The sequence below is a fragment of the Homalodisca vitripennis genome, chromosome 3, assembly GCF_021130785.1.
Source record: "Homalodisca vitripennis isolate AUS2020 chromosome 3, UT_GWSS_2.1, whole genome shotgun sequence".
In the NCBI taxonomy this organism is placed as follows: Eukaryota; Metazoa; Arthropoda; class Insecta; order Hemiptera; family Cicadellidae; genus Homalodisca; species Homalodisca vitripennis.
The window spans coordinates 61,156,829-61,177,876 of record NC_060209.1 but is presented as its reverse complement, the minus strand read 5'-3'; the positions used below and the strand labels follow the sequence as shown (position 1 = coordinate 61,177,876).

The window sequence follows — 21,048 nt, the reverse complement described above, 5'->3', positions numbered from 1 at the left end:
GTGAATAGAGTAATGTTCATGCAAAGGCACCAAAATCATCCGCACGATTACACAATTCAAAAAATTCAGTGAGTGTAGTTTTAGGTGGATTTATAGCACGATCAATCATTGTCTCGTTCATGAAAAATACACGCTGACCATTTTCAAGATAAGACGGCTAACTGAACAATTGCTGGATCACGTTCATGAATAATCCCAAAGATAAGCCAAGCAGCTTCATTGGAGGTGATGTACCGACCAATTTGGTAGAGCATTATTTCATCGTTTTTATTCACTGGAGGAGCATTCATATCTGTCGACATTTGTGATCGTATCGTTAGGGAAATTTTTACCACAATTTCCATCTGCCGTGCAAGGCGATGAACGATTAAGAGTACCGCTTGGACCATGGATTATTTTTGCTGTAACAATATCAAACAGCATTTGGTCAGTAGACGGATCTGGAATTTCCGCATAAATGATACTATCGATTTCTTCAGGACGGATTTTGTCGATTAACCAAACCAAAATGTGTGCATGAGGTAATCCTCGCTTTTGCCACTCAACCGAATACACCAAGCAACGTGTGGGACCGAATACATGTAATTTAATAATGAAACTTATTAAAGACTTTTGTCTGAACACACTTGCTGTAATGTCATGACCAGGTAATAGCAAAGATGTAATCTTTGGCCATATTGGATTACATGTGAACGTAATAAATGAACACGGTCGTCCATATTCCCACACGAAAGTCAGAGCATCCTGTTTATTTATATTGGTTCAGGTGGTGTTTCAAATTCAGGTAGTTGCACTTTTAATGACACGCAACACATCTCAGCTGGCTCATTATTTAATTTGAGAGCGTGACAATGCAGCATTCCTTGTCAATAGCATCAATTACCACTTTTGAATGAGCATAATATTCAATATCGGGCTCATACTGGAATGCTAGACGCAGGAGTGTATCAGATGTAAATACTCGATGTACCTGTTGGCCATTTCTTCTGCATCTATTGACTGTGAAACGGCGTGATTGTCATTGTCGTTGTTCTACTTTAATTATTTCATTGCGTTTAGCTCATGTATCTTCTGATTGTTCTTGACGCAATAGTGCCATGCTCATACATGTATCAGTATTTTGTTGCTGGATTTGTTCTTCGGTTCTTTGGAATCTCTTATTTCTCATGCTTCTAGATCTACTTGTATTTCGACACAAATCAGCCCCTTTGTGTTTTCTTGGCTATACAAAACACACATGAATAGAACTAATGAAATTACTTAATGATGAAAAACATTATAGTTACAACGTATTTAATACTTCATTGTACACACATACATTAACATATTCATGTAAATATTAGCCTGTTTTATGAAAGCTAATAATTTTATTTTTCGTAATTATATTGAAAAAAATTAATAAAAAAAACAATTGCCCAATTAAAAAAAATAACTCACCAAACCTTTTTTGACCATTTCCATCAACATTTTCAATATCAATAAAAAAAAGGATACTTGCAACACATAAGCCGTTGTTGGTCGGAGTTTGTTGATTAATTAATTGTGCAAAATACACTCTAAATTTATTTTACAATTATTAATAAAATAGGAATAAATAATTGATAGTTAATATGAGAGTTACACTAAGATAGTAAAATGATAATTGTAAACATTACTACTACACTTGATGCATAAACAATACTGATGGCCGAAAACTGTTGAGGGAGTGAGTGAAGTCTTATTTTGTGAGAGAAACAGGAGACTAGCTTCGGTCTCATCCCTATTCCGGTCTGTTTACTGGGAAGTGACACCGGTATAATCTGGAAAATGAGTGTTGATCCAGTAAAGCGCGGAAAATTTTAATAATCTAGCACTGGTAACACTAAGTATATATCAAGAATAAGCTTCATTAAAAAAATAAATATTTATTTTCATAAACAAATTTTAGATTTGGCATAAGCTCAAGGAAATTTTAATCGAAATAGAGTGAAAAACATTTATACAAAAGACGATAATTGATCAGCTATCGAGCAGGATGAAAAATGATTAAATTACTAAAATGACTGTAAAAAATAGGGGTTGGTGATAGAAGGGTACAAATTTAGGATTGTACCGTATGTATTTTGTAATGCCACATTATAGAAAAATAAAAACAAAAAGTTGGTCCAAAAATTAAAATAATGTTAGCGATGGTCCCCTTATCTCGTAGAGGTATGAAAAATAGATAGTAGCCGATTCTCAGACCTACTGAATATGCATCTAAAATTTGGTAAAAATCGATAAAGCCGTTTTGGAGGAATAAGGTAACTGACATTGTGACACGAGAATGTTATATATAAGCACCAATTACGACTTTTGAATGAGCATGATATTCAATATCGGGCTCATACTGGAATGCAAGACGCAGCAATGAATCAGATGTAAATGCTCGATGTACCTGTTGGCGTTGTTGGTCATTTGTTCTGCGTCTATTAACTTTGAAACGGCGTGATTGCCGTCGTTGTAATCTTATTATTTCATTGCGTTCAGCTCGTGTATCTTCTGATTGTTCTTGACGCAATTGCGCCATGCTCACACGTGCATCAGTATTTTGTTGCTGGATTTGTTCTTCAGTTCTTTGGGATCTTCTATTTCTCATGCTTCTAGATCTACTTGTATTACGGCTCAAATCAGCCCCTTTGCGTTTCCTTGGCATTGCTCACTGTACAAAACACACATAAATGGAACTAGTGAAATTAATTAATGATGAAAAATGTTATAATTATAATGTATTTAATATTTGATTGTACACACACTACTGTACTTTTGAGGTTATGTCAATCACTTGATTAACTAACCGTGCAAAATACATTCAGAATAATTAATTTTATTATTATTAATAAAATAGGAATAATTAATAGTTAATATGAGAGTTACACTGAGATATTAAAATGATAACTGTAAACGTTACTACTACACTTGATGCATAAACAATACTGATGGCTGAAAACTGTGGCGGGAGTGAGAGAACGAACTCCTCGTGGGCCACATACATGGGCTGATTATAAACTTCAGAGAGAAAGAGTGGGGATGGAGGGGCCCCTCCTGCTAAGTACAGATAGCCCATGTATTGGAATAGTGGAATGAGCAGTCCCAAGCATTCTCGCTCCGTACTATTCTGGATTTAATTTAGTTCAGTACCTATTAAAATGTACCACTGTGTTTTCAGCTTATACTATGAGTTAAACACCTTTCAGTAGTTTGGTGCAGCATACATTTATTTCAATTACATTTTCAAAGCTGGCTGTTATTAATGTGCGTAACGTAATTAACGACAGGCAATTGATTAAAATTGAATTAAATTTTAAACAAGGATTAGCAGCTCAAACCTATGCCACGGAAAATTCTGTCAAATATATCGACTTTATGTTTTAAGAATAAGAGTGCAACAGAAGGCAACCGGGCAATACCGGTACCAATGTTACTAAACAGTGACATTTTCATTCCACCAAAAAAAAAAAAAAACCTTCGCAGAAAGGCCTCCACAGAGGAGAAAAATAAAGAAATTTCTCTGAAATTAAGCCTTCTGAGTGACAATGGGAGACTAACCTGTTAGCGTTGTTGGTCATTTGTTCTGCGTCTATTGACTGTGAAACGGCGTGATTGTCGTTGTTCTAATTGTATTACTTCATTGCGTTCAGCTCTGAATATGCATATACATTTTGGTGAAAACCGGTAAAGCCGTTTCGGAGGAATAAGGTAACTAACATTGTTATATATAAGATTTCAAATAAGTGCAATAATCTGATGAAAGGTTGAGTTTTTATTTTAAAGCGTGTAATGTGGCTCTTGACCTAATTACTTTTTATCAACCTTCTTTTAGATTGATGAAATAATTTAAATTTTTTGTTAATACTTAGCAAGTCCGGATTTAGTTGTGTTTAGCTCAGTTTTCAATATCTTGGTGGGTGAGCTATAAGGACCCGATGTTCGATATCCATCACCCGATTGAGTTTTTCTTTCAACCGGACGACCCCTTTTACCTGTGACTTCTCTGGGAAAGCTTTAAAGGTGACAGGAACAGCTCCTTCTCGAATTCGTACACGGCACAATGATGTCCGATCGATGTCTTCTTCCCGAAAATGTGACGAGCATACTCTGCTGTGTTTTTTTGGTTCCCAGTCTTTTCGTTTGATAGCACTTATCCATTTTTGTTTTGTACCTTCATCTTGCGGAAAACTGAAACACAAAGCAACTTACAATTTATCTATGAAAGTTTTATAATTTCATCCAAGCTAAAATTATTATTTAATGGTTAACATTTAAGCTGAGTTAAAAGAACACTGTACTGTTTCCTGAGTTATACTATTCCGACAAAAACCTACATGGATAAACAAAAGAACACATTTCATATGAAGTTTTTAAAATTCCATTCAGTGCCATTCTGGATAAATACTTAAGTGTTATTTCTTAAATGCTAAATTCTAAAATAAGGTTTGTCAAACAAAAATGTTAAAAAATCATCCAAGCTGTTCTAATTAGATAAATTTTTGGAAATGTTTAATACAGTAGGCTATATAAATTGTTTAAGGGAAAAATATAAGATTTCAGTTTAAATTATTAAGAATCTTAATTTGTTTGCTTACCATGCATACTTTACTTGTGGTTTAAACATATCCTGTAGACTATACTGAATGAGTAACCTAGTTTGTTTTTTTATTTGTAAAGATTCATAGAACAAGTGTATTTCACTCGCTTGAATAATATTAAAGTGTAGGTAATGTAGTAACATAATAAAAATTTTTGGCCCCTTAGGTTATTAAAATCCTAAGCTAATCCATAAATTTAACCCTTTGATAATTTAATAGTATACAATGATTTTATCAATAATTATATATATGTAGTAAATATAGTTAACTTACCCGTGGTAGGTAATTCCTTCAATTTTTCCTCTGTTCACACAGCCGTAGGCAACGCACGAAGTAGGCATGAACTTATGAAACTAGTGAACACAGCAATGACAAGTGTTCTGTGGAGTATTCACCATGCACACAGACTGCACGAAGCGAAGGAGTGCTGGCCAGACGCTCGCCACTAGGATGACTCATTTCCGACCGCCGCCATCTTGTCGTAGGCGCACAGTTTTCTTGACGCCGCGTTTGCCTACGCTACATGTAACGAGCGGTCTTTATGTAATCCACAGACACGACACCAACTATAACCAGCACTCGCCTGACACTGACCCTTCCAACAAGTTCCAACTCCATTGACACGCCCCTCTCCTTCCACGAGCTCCTCGTGGGCCACCTGCATGGACTGATCATAGGCTACACCTCGGTGTGAGAGTGGGGCATAGCCGAGCAGTTCCGACAAACCCGGAACATACAAGGGGTATGATTTCTACTATCTATTACGAATTAATGAGCCGTTTTATATCCGAACATACCTGAAAAACGTATAACATACTACTATAATGTTTATTCAATTAATTACCTATATTAATATTGAACTTTATTTTTACCTCCATAGACACTTGACAAAATGTGAGATGGTGCACAACGAATAAAATTTCATAATTTCATCATATTTTACATATAGGCTTAAAACGACGGTACATATATTTTTTATTTCATTGGAAAGCTATTACTTCGTCTAATAGGTGGTTTCCTGCTAGTTTTAACATGTGAGGAACGTCATAGAAAGCCTAAATCTTACAATTTTCTGTGCATGGATTAACTATATAAGACGTTTGATGACTTAAACTCAAGCCTATTTCAAGTTTCCTATTAAGACATCCCATGTCACTTACAAAAGCACGCATATGAAACCCTGACTCTTCAATCAACTTGACACAAAATAGTTCAACCGTTACACTTTAGTCGAATTGATAGTAAATAGGCTGTTTCCAATTACTACTTAGGATTCTAATGATAATTACTTGAACACTTCTAAACGTGTCTTGAGCGGCGTCGTAGCAAACATCAGATTTCGCCTTCATCTCGTCAAAGCACATATCAACGTCTTTGTGAAAATCATCGCTCAAAAGTGCCGATTGTCCTTTGAGTAAATTACGTTTATCTGCACGAATCTGTCTTTCAATGGATCCCAAAGTGACGATTGAAGTTGGAACTGTTGGTGTTTTTTGTGTTGGTACAGAAGATTCTTTCAGTTTACGTCTGGGTGGTAGGCCTAGTAATTCCGATTTCAAATCTCTTCCATAATCACTTTCCAAGAAATGTTCCGAGCAAATTCGGGCTGTTTTACTGTTGAATTTATCTTTTCGTTTGCAAAAATTCCGCCATTGTTTGTGAAGACCTTTGTCTTTTGGAAAAACGTGAAATGACAATTTCAGTTTCTTCGCATTATCTGAATGGTTTGTACAACCGAAAACGGCACAACAAGGCATTTTAAAGAGAGATAAATACTCAGTATATCAATAAAATTCAGTAAAAACAGTCCGAACACTACACACAACAGTCGTGGCGACAGACCGCGCTATAAACAACTAACAACACTAGAGCGCTGTGTCTAGCAGTGCGATCGGTCCGCGTGACGTCATCTGCCCGGCGAACCACTGCGCATCCAGCTCGTGAGCGCTACCGGCTTGTTCTAGTTGCCCCTTGTTCTAGTTTTGTACCGTGTCCCAGAGGATTAGACCGACCCTCGCGCCCCGTCATATGCGCGGAGTGGCATACCTGCCGTCACTTGTTTCAACGACGCACACAAAAAATCGCGTTTGACTTTACTCTGAAAAAAGTGCAAACTTTTACATTTTTTAAGGTTAATATTCCCCTAATGTTTTAATTCTGCATTTTATTTCATAAATGTATAGTCCAAACACGACATTCATGGCGTATCTTATAAATAAGGGATCAACTCCGCCGTGTTATATCAGTCACTTAGATTCTATTTTAATAAACACTTTATTATAAAGCAAATTTAACAATATATTATTATTATTATTATTATTATTATTATTATTATTATTCATACGTTCACCGGAAACTAATCAAGAATATTGTAATATCGTTATAGTTTTGTAATGTGTAGTATTTCTTTCCTTGGGTCTTTTTCGTTTAAGGGCCAGCACCTTACAAACATACTATACCTGACTGACAGTGCATTTAATCGTTTTTTCGGTGTTATTAGTTCGTAGGGCAGTAGTCCAGGTACTACTTCTAGTATAAACTCGTCTTATCTTACCAGTCATAAACGCGCGCCGCTTATCTTTTGCCTGTAATGAAACCTGCGTTAGTTATGTCTGAGTTTTGTGTGTAAAGCGTGGTGAGTTGATCTGGGCTTGGAATTTGCAAGCTCGAGTTATTTTTTTATCTAAAAGAGCAAGCAGCGCAAAGCGCTGCGCAGCGGACAAGCATCGCGTGATCTGAGTTTTGAATAGGCAAGCTAGAGTGTTTTGTGCTGGCCCTTAAACGAAAAAGACCCCCCTTTCCTTTATTATTAGATTATTTTTATGGATATTCAACGGGGGGGCATGATTTTGAATAGCACGAATAGGGGCGAGCTGCTGTTCAATCAATAAACGTAGAAGCTTAAGGTGTTGAATATAACGGATTACAGTTCGAACATGTAAATAAAGTTACTTGAATAACATAACTGTTGGACTGAAATACTTAGAATCTAGATAATTTTATGAATAATAACTATACTTAAATTACAGCATTAATCGAAGAAAAGGTTTTAAGAAGGTTAAACAAATTAATTCACTAACAACCTACAGCCAATACATGAGTTCAAAACGCTGCAATGAAACAAAACGTCATGAAAAATACTCTTTATGGCGCTATTTCACAACCATCCAAGATAAAGTCAAATTTAAACATTAAAATTTCAGTTTTTACGAGTTTGAAATATCCTAAATTTGAAATATTTGAAATATGCTAAAAATGGCAACTGTAACATATTTTTAGAAAGAGGTAACCTTTGGGTGAAATGAAAAAAGACTGTTAAACCGTACAACTTTGACATTTTGGACCACCTTGTATACAAGACGCGAAATTGGTTAAAAAAACTGTTTGTAAATTATCAGATAATAGATAGATACGGTAACTTTAAAATGAGGTTCGGCTCGACCAACTTTTACATTTGAAAATCTTTACAAAATTACTCCTCTCCCAAAGTGAAATTTTGGGGTATGTATAGGAGTTAAAATTTATTTTTGAAGTGAAAACTTCTTTAGGCGCGTTGAGCGTTTTGGTAGAGGGTAAAATCCTCGGTTCGCGTCACCGACATGCTAATGATACTAACCTGCATGAAAAAGTCAGTCTCTCTGTGTTTTTTTAACCGTAGACTTGGCCGCGGACTACTAACCTGCATGAAAAAGTCAGTCTCGCTGTGTTAAAACTGTCCCGGCGGAGTATGATAACAGACTGCGAAAATCAGTGACCTTTACGGCTTCCTCTCGCGATTTAAAAGTGAAGCCAATGTCGTACAATTCTGTAAGATGCGTCAAATTAAAGCTCTTAATATTGGCAATCTATTGGTTACATTTTTAAATATTAAAAAAATTTCGAAATAATTTTGATTATTGTTTACATTTTACATAGCGTTTACAATGACAAGAAAAAAGTAGTAAGCGAGGATTTTTTTTATTTTTTGGTCAGACAAAATTTGTCAGCGAGAAAGTTGTGTGAAAATAGATGAATATTTTTTTTGTAATTTATCATTTTTTTATTGGAAGTTTAGTTTAGCCTGTAGTAGCGTATGAAGTGATGAGTGAACGTTTCTGCCGGAACTGTAGTTGGCGCATTGGCTCACTGATACCGTATTAACTCAATAAATTAGTTTATTGTGCAATAAAATACCTTTACGAAAGAACCAAGTTAATTTAACTAATTTATTAGTTTTAAAAATATTGTGGGTTTAATTGTTATTGCAATTATATACTTTATCCGTAGCAATAAACTGTATTATTTACAACGGTGTTCAACTCACTGTTGTTCACTCGGTGTTTACTCACTTGTATTCTATGTTTAACTAACTATTAATATTGAGCAATTACAACATATTTTTATACAGATAAATGAATAATGAAAACAACGAATATATTTTTAAACATTTTTTAATATTTGTACGAATATTTGTATTTAAAATTTAGCATTATTCATTTTAATTATGTTTTTAATATTTAACCTCTTCATCATGAAATGAGTATTATTACGGTATAAGATTTATCTTACTAGCGTGGTAAAATAGATTTCTAGTTATTTGATAATATTTTTTCGTGGATTTTAAAATTGGAAAATTAAAAACGCGTCACATTTACAATTACAGATGTACTGCTACTATAACGTATTGTTAATTACTCTCAACTTAATAGTTCCGTTTTCACTTCTATCGGCAGTCCCACGACTGCTATATTTTTTCTGAATTATTTGGGGTCGAAATATGGGGGGCTTTTCGTGAAACCTGCGAAGGTAAGTTCCTCAGTTTAGCCGCTATATATCGTAGACGTGTGGTCTATCTCACCCTTTATTTATATGTATAGTATATCCTATTGATAAAGATCAAAATATGTTCTGCTATAAGTGCCTTCCTTATCCACATCGAAAGGCTTAGATGTGGACTCCCTTCCTAGTGACAAACGTTTGCCACGGTCTCCTAATGTAACCTTCATAACACCATATCTAGGCTGCGCGCAGTGTAATTTCTTTAGAGATAACTTTGTCCATATAGTTAACTTCGTATTTTCCTCATGGCTTCCTGTGAAAGCCAGAAACCATTACCAAACTTGTATATTTACGAGTGATGAACGATACCACCCGAATGACCTTCAACTTGAGAATGACTGACTATCTACCCACTCGTGGCAATACGATTACCCGACACATGTGTAATTTACATAATTATACGAACCCGATAAAATGTATGGTAGCACTAATATAAAAAATACACTAATTTTTTTATTGCGTAACAAAATTATCCCTGTTAAATATATCACTTGCAAATGACAAACACTGTTCATCAAACATATACGACGTTGGCTTGTCTGAGCTTGTACATTTTTATCAACTCACTGTATACCTGACAGGTGCTGCCTCCAGCGGGGAATAACGAAAGCTGCTCTTGTCAGATACAACCAACTGTCCGATACTAGACGATCTTTCTACTCCAAACAATACTCAGCGGTATCAGAAACTGTCGTTTTATCTGACCCATCTAGTAGTCTTATCTAACAACGTTTTGATCAAAATTTATCAAACACGTGCATCTTTAACTCAACAAAGATTGAGACTGTAATGATTGTAACAATTATCTAGTTCCGTAACACTACGTAATTATTCGGTTCTGAAAGAAAATAAACCAGAAAAATAAGAGTTTACGCAAGGCCCACCCCTTTCTAAACATATGATACGATTACATATATTTAACCCTACTACAGTAACGTGAAATCCCGTAAAAGACACTGACTGGTTAATCCTGGTATGAAATGAGAACGCTCCAAATTAAATTTTGAGTTTAGCTCCAGTTTATGTTCCTTTTATCGACCCTTTCCTACCATAGATACGTTATGTGAAGGCTTCAAATTTAGAATACTAGATTATACTACGTCGTATATGTAGATCTCCGTATTTTAACAATACCGTAAGAACAATTTTCACTTATTTTCCGCCACAATTTACACTGAAGGAAAGTCTCTGTTGAAGTGACCACGACTTGACAATTTTCGGGAGAAGTACAATTGAGACTGAAGCCCTGAGAGTGAGGGACGGAAGCCGCCGTGTTCAAGGTCAGGTCACCCGATCTGGCGCCGCGTCGCACGTACATTGCAAGGCTTCGTGGTAATAGAACGTCACAACAAAACATTCGTGCAACCATGTTGCCTTTGCTACTGACCACCTCCCCTAACCCCTTACACCCTTATATTGAGTACTGCAGTGCTTCCTTGATGGTGACCTCTAGTCATTATAAATTTTATCTAGATGCGGTCGTTGTCATGACCGTGATTAGAATCACAATCGCTTTCGCGACCAATCGCTGTAACTGTAGTCTAACCATTTCCTCATAAATTTCATTTTTGTGAATACACGGCTAATGTAACCTCTTGTAATAATTCGCCGGTACTTTGGAATTATCCGGAGGTCACTATAACCATAACTATTCGTTTATCAGATATATAATAAGTAGGTGAATGCATACGTAAATATTACAAATACGTAAAGTTAAAATTTACGTGCTTTCATGTGATTTGAGCTTGAATTAAGGTACTACCTCTAGAAACGTTGTTTTCTTATTTCGCGCCCGTACATACTTTCCGACTTCAGATCATGTTGGACGATCTGACACATGGAAAGTACCAATCGGAAATACTCCTGGCCATCAGTGAGGGTCTCAGTGGAGCCATCCCGCTCTTCTGGCGACCTAATCTGAACCCACTTATATCATATAGTAACAAGTAGTAGATAGGAACGGTGTGGTCTTAGTATAATACCAAAGTACCAATTCGCCTGCGCATCAGAAGTAATGTGGTACTACTACTACCGTCGCGTCGGTGCAGAAATAATGTACACTGAGTTCCAGTGATGTTTATGGCCAAACCCATAAACCTGTCAAACATCCAACCAGACCACCGTTTTCCTCGTGTGATTTCACGTTAGTTTAAATAAGTTTCTACATATTCTGCCGTGCATCCCACATATAGTCATAATGTAGAGATTGTTATCCATGACCATAATGCGCCGTTATTAGCGTCCACAAATTTATTTCCCGCATTAAAACAGTGGCACGTAGGCAAGCTTTATGTAATCTGTATCTCAAGCATTTCTGTATTAAGTAATGACCATTATAACACCATTTCAGAATAATTGAGTAAGGTTAAATGCTAGTGGTTATGAAATCAAAGAGATTCTGCGACACACAGTTGAATGATTTCTACGGCGATTTGGGCCGTATGTAGCACCACAAAGTACGAACATATGTATTACTCAAGTAACTTTACGTATTACTCAGACATGAATACATAACCAAACTTTCACATTATTAGATTATTTCAACTTTAAGGGATAGCCGTATTGTACCTCTGCAGTTGAGAAAGACGAGTGGGATTAATAATTACAGAAAAAAGGAACGTAAATTCGCATTACCAACATTGGTGCAGTCCTCTAGTCTACAGTGGAAATCATCTGGTAAATCTACAGTTTAGTGTAGAGTTGGTATCGACAACACTGTAAAGCGTCTTATCGCGAATTCTCAGGCGCACGTTCTTTCATAAGGAATTTCAATTTTTTTCTGTTTCAAAAATATTTATTAACATGGCGTTATTAATCTTGCTTTAAGTATAATAAATATGTAAAATTATTTAAACTGGACAATTATAAGTACCGTAAGTTCATACTTTCCAACATAAACCATTATATATTAATTTCTACTATTTTTTCGATACTAATACGTGTCTCATCAAATTTTTTTTAGATATTCGTGATCATCAGAAAATCTTCTTAGATAGCAATATTTTTATTATTAATTGTTGATTACATTTTGAAAAAAGTGTGCTTTTCATAAAAAACCTAGTTGTGAGTCATCGGCAGACCAGACACGCGCAGACAGGATGAGATAGCGAGCCTGCAGCATTGCCAAACTGTGCAACTCTCCAGACAGTGTAACTCTTGCTTTTTCTTTTTTGAAATTTAAATATTGAAAAATAATGTCTGGATAGCTAGGAAGCACAAAAATTACTATTTTAAAATACGATCTATCAAATACCACACTTTCCTTATGAGTAATTTCTAAGAGATAATAACGTAGATTATGCCGGCGGTTTTTTTTCACTTATTGGACTCGCAAAATGTTTATTAACTCCATGAAATAAACCTCTACTCAGGTGTTCTTAGTCTTAATATTCGTAAAATTAAACATAAAACGCAAATATGTACAATATAATTTGAACAAGAGCAAATAAATGTTAAACTTCCCTCTTTTGATCACACCCATTTCTTTGCAAAAATCTCCCAAAATCCCGGTGATTTACTACAATGTATCTGCTAAGAATCTCATCACTATTTTCCCGTTTAGCAGAACTTTATAAAGACATTTTTAATCACCAACTTTCAAAATTTATATGCTTTTAATTCAACATGACATATGTCTACCAAATTATAGTCTAACAAACGTGGGAAAGATTATTCTTGTAATATATTACATTAACCCTAGATTCGTAACCATCTGATTTGCCTGCAGTTATTCACAACCATTAGTCTACGAGACTACTCCGGGAAAAAATACAAAATATGTAGTGTAATAATAATTTTATTGCTACAACTGTTTTTTATGTCACTAAAGAACTTATTAAAAGTATTTAAAACAAAACTATTATAAAAAGTAATATTAGGTTTTTTTCTCGCCAATTTAAAATATATGTCTTGTTTAAGTAATATTTATGAGTTTTGTTCATATAATAAAATAAAAAGTACTTATGAAAATAAAAACACCTTGATAACTATGTAAACTTAATAAGTAGTTGATAACGACTGGGTTTTATATATTTTACATATCTTATCTACTTTATAACATGAAGTAAATGTATAGCGTTTTAGCGTTTATTAAAAGACAAAAACAGAACAAAAGTGACAAGTCATATTTAGTTACTGATCATGAATGTGCTTAAAATTAAATAAGTGGTAATAAGTAATAAAAGTAAAAAGATAAGTAATAAGTAAATTTAAATAACATAACATTGTTTTTATGTTATAACACCAGACGACGTTCGAAAACTGTAGGTAACACTACTCGTAACCACTCGTCCCTGAGACTACGAATGAAAATTAAACTGACCTCAAAACTATCAATGATCTCAGGTCAATCACATTATAGCAACTGAAAGGAAGTAGGGGTGGAGGAATAGGAAGGGGTATCAGGCTCCCCACTCCACCTAAATATACCTAACCTCGCTTTACTGGAAAATCGCGTCGTCCGGCAGACGAATGGTTACGAATCTAGGGTTAAAAAGAACTTGCCTAAAAATCTTTGTTTTTAATTTCTTTTAAGTAGTATTAAATTTCTGAGAGGTATATAAAAATATTAAGGACTCATAATTATGATCGACTTATTTAAATGTATGCTACAGTTAAATATAAGAAACCGAATATTATTTAATTACTTTATTTCAATAGAACTAAATATGAGCATTTTAAAAATTAATCGGACCTACGTTTTTCAAGAATTCAAAGTTTACTCAGGATTAATAGCAAATGGGGGGTGGGACGACTACTAACTAAATAGGGCTAACATGAAATAAAATGTGACAAAATGTAAACAGGTAAAAAATAATACTAAAAATAACTGAGAAAGAAAGTCAAACAACAATGCAATCTCACTAAAGAATAAACTGCATAGTTAGTTTTCATCTACAACTGATTTATATACAGAAACATTTCATATAGTATAGAGTATAGAGAACAAATTAAGATGTTTAGATAGAAAGGGTTACGAATGAAGTTTATAATGGTTTCCCTAATGCTACATCGTAAAGGAAAGAACATAAATTCGAATTGATTTATAATCATCCCTTATGCGTCATAGCAGAGATAAGGTAGTTTGAAAAGGATCTATATCTATATCACTTGCAACCATTGGACATAACTATGGTAAAAATGTTTGTACTTACCGTAGTTTTACAATAATTTATTATTTTAGATGTAGTCGCCACTGTTGTGTCTACAATTCCCTTGATTTTGTTCTCCTCTCTCAAAATTCGTTGTACACTGCTTCTAGAAACCCCCACCGCCAGAGCCACCCTCTCTTGGACCTTCTTCAACAATATCGGCCCTTCAATAGCTTCTTTTTTCATAAACACGTACAGCTTACATATGACATCCCTTACGTCCCTCGGAATAGCTCTCTGCCCCTTCACATTCATTTTGCTTGACGAACACTTCACTGGCGCTCACAATCACGTATCCAGATTTCACTATATCACAGATATCACACTTAATGTAACAAAGCTTACACTGTGTGCGAAGTGAGACTGAAGAAAGTGACCGCACCGACTGGCCCCTTCCAATACAAACCGCTCGAAACCGGTTCAACGTCAAGGTCAAGCTTCAACACTATTCCACTGCGGCCCTACTACTGTGTATTGCGTTATTCTGTACATCACTACAAGCCAAACATAGATAATTAAAGTGGAAGGGGCGAGGGCCCCACCAGTAAAGATAAAATAAAACTAGGTCACGCTTCAAGCCGTCGCGGTCACTGCACATTGATCTATCTAAGGTCGAGGAAACTACAGTACCAATTTATCGGGCAACAGGGAAACGCTAAAGAAAAATCGCATAGTGATAAAAAATGCAGGTGGAATGTTTATGTTATTAAACCTATAACATTTAGAAATAGTATTTCCACTCAGCCCATCCGCTCTGTAGTACCATAGCGTGACTTACAACTATAATAGGTTTCTGTAGTAACTTCCAGTGTACTACTATGTAGTCAATACAATGCTTTGTTTCTCCATTACTTATTATACAAATGTCTGATGAGTCACAAGCCTCCTTTCCAATCGTCTCTGAGACAAATACTACAATCTTCTGACGAGGGTACAATTATACTGATAACTTTAGCATTAAATCAATTTTTGCATTATGTTTTACTGTTTTGTTTTGGGAGTAACAATTTTTATTGGTTGTTTCGCCCAAGTTTAAACGAAGCCCCGATATAATTCATTTTCTGCTTGGTTGATCAATCCTGTATGTGTTAAGGTTAGGAATGTTCATTACTGCCAGAATCAGATTTGGAAACATTTCCAGAGAAGACCTCCATCCATAAATGATTAGAGAAAGTAAATACGTTAGTCAGTACACGTAATACATCGCAACTTAGTAAAAGGGGGCATTTCCTTTTGCTTTACGTACATAGGTAACTAGAACATAAAAAAACAGGAGGAAACTGCTGTATTCCTGTCTAGTTTGTAAATAATCAAATTCTGATGGCTATTAAATGTTCTCTTGCACATTTTCCGAAAATCCTACATTTTTCATACATAAGAATAAACTAAGGACTAATCAACTCATCTCCTTCCACAAAATATTCATGCATTTGCTCCTCCTCCTCCCCCCCCCCACGGTATACGCCCCTGCCCATGGGCGTATCACTCGACATAAAACCTAAATAAGTATTTATTTGGCACAATTATGTAATCTTCTTCAGCGAGCTACATAAAACCCAATGGATAAAAAACTACAGGTTCTTTTAAACAACAAAACATTGGTAGTTTAAAAGACTATCATCCTAACACTATCAGACTGTTCATAGATATAGTGACTATCTTACAAAACTATGTAGCCTATGTACTCTTACTAATTCGCTGTTACGTGCACATTTGAGTTCGTCGTTTTTTAGCTGGTAGCAGTGTAAGTTATGCTGAATAGTTAAACACAGAAGACACTACATCAGGCTTGACTAGCTCCAAGTTACAATTTGGTAACCAACTCAAAGTGGGGAGCGAACCGTTTCCGCGCTGCTTTCTTGTCTTCCCTTTCCAATAGCTTTCTTATCTTCCCTTTCCGCGCTGCTTTCTTAACTTCCTCTTCCGCCCTGCTTTCTTATCATCCCCTTCCGCACTGCTTTCTGATTCTTAAGACACTACATCAGGCTTGAGTAGCTCCAAGTTACAATTTGGTAGCCAACTCAAAGTGGGGACCAAACCGCTTCTGCGTAGCTTTCTTATCTTCTTTCTTCTCTTTCCGCGATGCTTTCTTATCTTCCCCTTCCGCGCTGCTTTCTTATCTTCTCTCTTTCCGCGATGCTTTCTTATCTTCCCCTTCCGCGCTGCTTTTCTTATCTTCTCTTTCCGCGATGCTTTCTTATCTTCCCCTTCCGCGCTGCTTTCTGATTCTTAAGACACTACATCAGGCTTGAGTAGCTCCAAGTTACAATTTGGTAGCCAACTCAAAGTGGGGGACCAAACCGCTTCTGCGTAGCTTTCTTATCTTCCCTTTTCCACGATGCTTTCTTATCTCCCCTTCCGCGCTGCTTTCTGATTCTTAAAGACACTACATCAGGCTTGAGTAGCTCCAAGTTACAATTTGGTAGCCAACTCAAAGTGGGGACCGAACCGCTTCTGCGTAGCTTTCTTATCTTCCCTTTCCACGATGCTTTCTTATCTTCCCCTTCCGCGCTGCTTTCTGATTCTTAAGACACTACATCAGCTTGAGTAGCTCCAAGTTACAATTTTGGTAGCCAACTCAAAGTGGGGACCGAACCGCTTCTGCGTAGCTTTTCTTATCTTCCCTTTCCACGATGCTTTCTTATCTTCCCCTTCCGCGCTGCTTTCTGATTCTTAAGACACTACATCAGGCTTGAGTAGCTCCAAGTTTACAATTTGGTAGCCAACTCAAAGTGGGGACCGAACCGCTTCTGCGTAGCTTTCTTATCTTCCCTTTCCACGATGCTTTCTTATCTTCCCCTTCCGCGCTGCTTTCTGATTCTTAAGACACTACATAAGGCTTGAGTAGCTCCAAGTTACAATTTGGTAACCAACTCAAAGTGGGGAGCGAACCGTTTTCCGCGCTGCTTTCTTGTCTTCCCTTTCCAATAGCTTTCTTATCTTCCCTTTCCGCGCTGCTTTCTTAACTTCCTCTTCCGCCCTGCTTTCTTATCATCCCCTTCCGCACTGCTTTCTGATTCTTAAGACACTACATCAGGCTTGAGTAGCTCCAAGTTACAATTTGGTAGCCAACTCAAAGTGGGGACCAAACCGCTTCTGCGTAGCTTTCTTATCTTCTCTTTCCGCGATGCTTTCTTATCTTCCCCCTTCCGCGCTGCTTTCTTATCTTCTCTTTCCGCGACTGCTTTCTTATCTTCCCCTTCCGCGCTGCTTTCTTATCTTCTCTTTCCGCGATGCTTTCTTATCTTCCCCTTCCGCGCTGCTTTCTGATTCTTAAGACACTACATCAGGCTTGAGTAGCTCCAAGTTACAATTTGGTAGCCAACTCAAAGTGGGGACCAAACCGCTTCTGCGTAGCTTTCTTATCTTCCCTTTCACGATGCTTTCTTATCTTCCCCTTCCGCGCTGCTTTTCTGATTCTTAAGACACTACATCAGGCTTGAGTAGCTCCAAGTTACAATTTGGTAGCCAACTCAAAGTGGGGACCGAAACCGCTTCTGCGTAGCTTTCTTATCTTCCCTTTCCACGATGCTTTCTTATCTTCCCCTTCCGCGCTGCTTTCTGATTCTTAAGACACTACATCAGGCTTGAGTAGCTCCAAGTTACAATTTGGTAGCCAACTCAAAGTGGGGACCGAACCGCTTCTGCGTAGCTTTCTTGTCTTCCCTTTCCACGATGCTTTCTTATCTTCCCCTTCCGCGCTGCTTTCTTATCTTCTCTTTCCGCGATGCTTTCTTATCTTCCCCTTCCGCGCTGCTTTCTGATTCTTAAGACACTACATCAGGCTTGAGTAGCTCCAAGTTACAATTTGGTAGCCAACTCAAAGTGGGGACCGAACCGCTTCTGCGTAGCTTTCTTGTCTTCCCTTTCCACGATGTTTTCTTATCTTCCCCTTCCGCGCTGCTTTCTTATCTTCTCTTTCCACGATGCTTTCTTATCTTCCCCTTCCGCGCTGCTTTCTTATCTTCTCTTTCCGCGATGCTTTCTTGTCTTCCCCGTTTGGTTTATGATTAAGTTCCGTTTTAAATAACTGGCAAATAGCAGGTGAGTTTCCGGCCAACATAAAATTTGAATACAGGAGCGCGTTTATGCGGCAAGCTTAATTACGGGATAATTTCCTAATGCTTGTTATTGCTTGTATTCTGTAGTTTTAACAAGCCAGGGAGTCAGTATGCAGGCTGACTGGTGGAGCCTGGTACGGGACTGACTGGAGCCTTCAAGTCATGCGCGGTGACGTAAGGCGTTATCAACACAACATGCTGACTAGTGACTGTTGGCACACGACTGATAACTAGACAGTACACGAACTACACAAGACACATGTCAATAATTAGTGACTTACCTGACGTGGCAAATAAGAATATGACTCTGCATACATTTCCTGTTTATTTCTGTATATTTCTAATCAATGATTTGACAACACGAATATATTGGCATTTTAAATTATGGCTAATTATGATTCAAGTATTAACATGAAGCTAGTACAAATAATATACAGGGTGTTTGAAAAGTACGGGTACGGCTTAATATTTTAAAAACCATAGGAGATAACATCTATAAACCTTGCACAGTGTCATATGACTATGTAAATTATTTTTTCTTGCTATTACCATGACATGCCAACCATGGGGGGACGGCCCACAGAGGAAAACATGGAAATCTTAAATTGAAGCATGGGTCGAGTGATACCTCATTTGAAAGAGCTCACTTAGTAGAGTTGAATGCCGCAAACCGCATCTTAAAAGGTTTATCAATCAGAAATGGCGGGTTGTTTTAGGTACACATTGTGAAGTACATTATGCGCTGCCATTTCTGACTGGATCGTCGTATTCTGATGCGGTAGGCGGCGTTTCATTCTACTAACCAATGTGTTTTCACTAACTTTTTTTTAATTAGCAAATTATGTCATAAATTTATAACACAATAAATACCGATGTTTTTTAGTTTTATTTATTGTGTTATAAATTTATGACATAATTTGCTAATTAAAAAAAGTTAGTGAAAACACATTGGTTAGTAGAGTGAAACGCCGCCTACCGCATCAGAATACGACGATCCAGTCAGAAATGGCAGCGCATAATGTACTTCACAATGTGTACCTAAAACAACCCGCCATTTCTGATTGATAAACCTTTTAAGATGCGGTTTGCGGCATTCAACTCTACTAAGTGAGCTCTTTCAAATGAGGTATCACTCGACCCATGCTTCAATTTAAGATTTCCATGTTTTCCTCTGTGGGCCGTCCCCCCATGGTTGGCATGTCATGGTAATAGCAAGAAAAAATAATTTACATAGTCATATGACACTGTGCAAAGTTTATAGATGTTATCTCCTATGGTTTTTAAAATATTAAGCCGTACCCATACTTTTCAAACACCCTGTATATATCAATGCACTAGATTTTGGATTTCTAACATAAAATATTACATACACTGGATTTTAAAATCTTTTGTGAGGAAAAATAGAATGTTCTAAAATGTATTCTTAATTCCCTGACAACAGACCTCAGGAATGATTAGGAACATCCCACCATACAAGTAAGGGTTCTGATGCCTCAATTGAGGATCAACAATAAGGAGCCCTGACCTAATGGCAAAGATAAGGACAGGAAGATAGCAATCACCCTTCTATTGAACTTATTTATATTTGCTAGTCCACTTCAGTTCCTACATGAAATATCAATATTTTTACAATTTTCACCAACAGCTACTAGACCTTTCCCTCATTATCGTACTTTATCATTCTCTACGCTTCTATAAAATTATGAAATCCTTATTATGTAGATCTGTTATTATACACGATATGAGGCTCATCTCTCATCGTTAGTATGGAATTAACTATTCCTAACACCTTGATGGGTTTTATTACGTTCCTATCGATTACGTAAAAGTACGTAATATTACGCATCATTATATTGATTCTGCCGTAATATTGTGCAAGAAACATTTCTATAACCGCGCATAACTAAGTAGGTCTGGCGTTTTCTACTAGATCTCAGCACTTGTCTGTCATTAGTGTTTGCACTTGGTGATTTCCCTCTAGCCAAACTGTGCATACAGTGGCTGCATGTTGTTACGTGTCATCTGTCCTGGAGTGTGTTATGGTTTTATTTATAGTGTTTGAAATAGTACCATGGAAATAGCCGACACACAAATAGGCGATTGGCTTCGTTTACGTGATGTTGTTACGAACAAGGATTGTGAAAATTATTTAGTAGACGATACGGTGCATAAAAATAACAAACAATTGAAGTCATTAAACATAACTTTTTTGCATAAAATGTATGTATCAAAACTCTACAAACCTGTCTCTGTAATAGAACAGGAAAACTTAGCAAAACGACACACTTTAAGGTACAAAAAGAAAATCGTTAAGTGGTTAATATACCTCAAATGTAACCTCGTTCGGCTCTTATAGTAATAATTTACTAACCCTGAAATAACTGCTGTGATCTACAACATCAATTGTTGGCC

The 21,048-nt window shown here is 36.5% G+C and overlaps 2 protein-coding genes across 4 annotated transcripts in view; both read right to left on the bottom strand.

The window, feature by feature from the left end:
- The window catches only part of LOC124356985, a 191,458-nt gene that overhangs the window by 4,484 nt on the left and 165,926 nt on the right, over positions 1-21,048 (bottom strand). The gene's annotated exons all lie outside the window — the stretch shown is intronic.
- Positions 2,421-5,831, bottom strand: LOC124356988 (THAP domain-containing protein 6-like). The gene is made up of 3 exons (XM_046808342.1): positions 4,881-5,831; positions 4,002-4,197; positions 2,421-2,680 (listed from the first exon to the last, which is right to left on the bottom strand). Exons 1-3 carry the CDS (start codon positions 4,946-4,948, stop codon positions 2,678-2,680), a joined length of 267 nt encoding a protein of 88 aa, XP_046664298.1. The 5' UTR covers positions 4,949-5,831; the 3' UTR covers positions 2,421-2,677.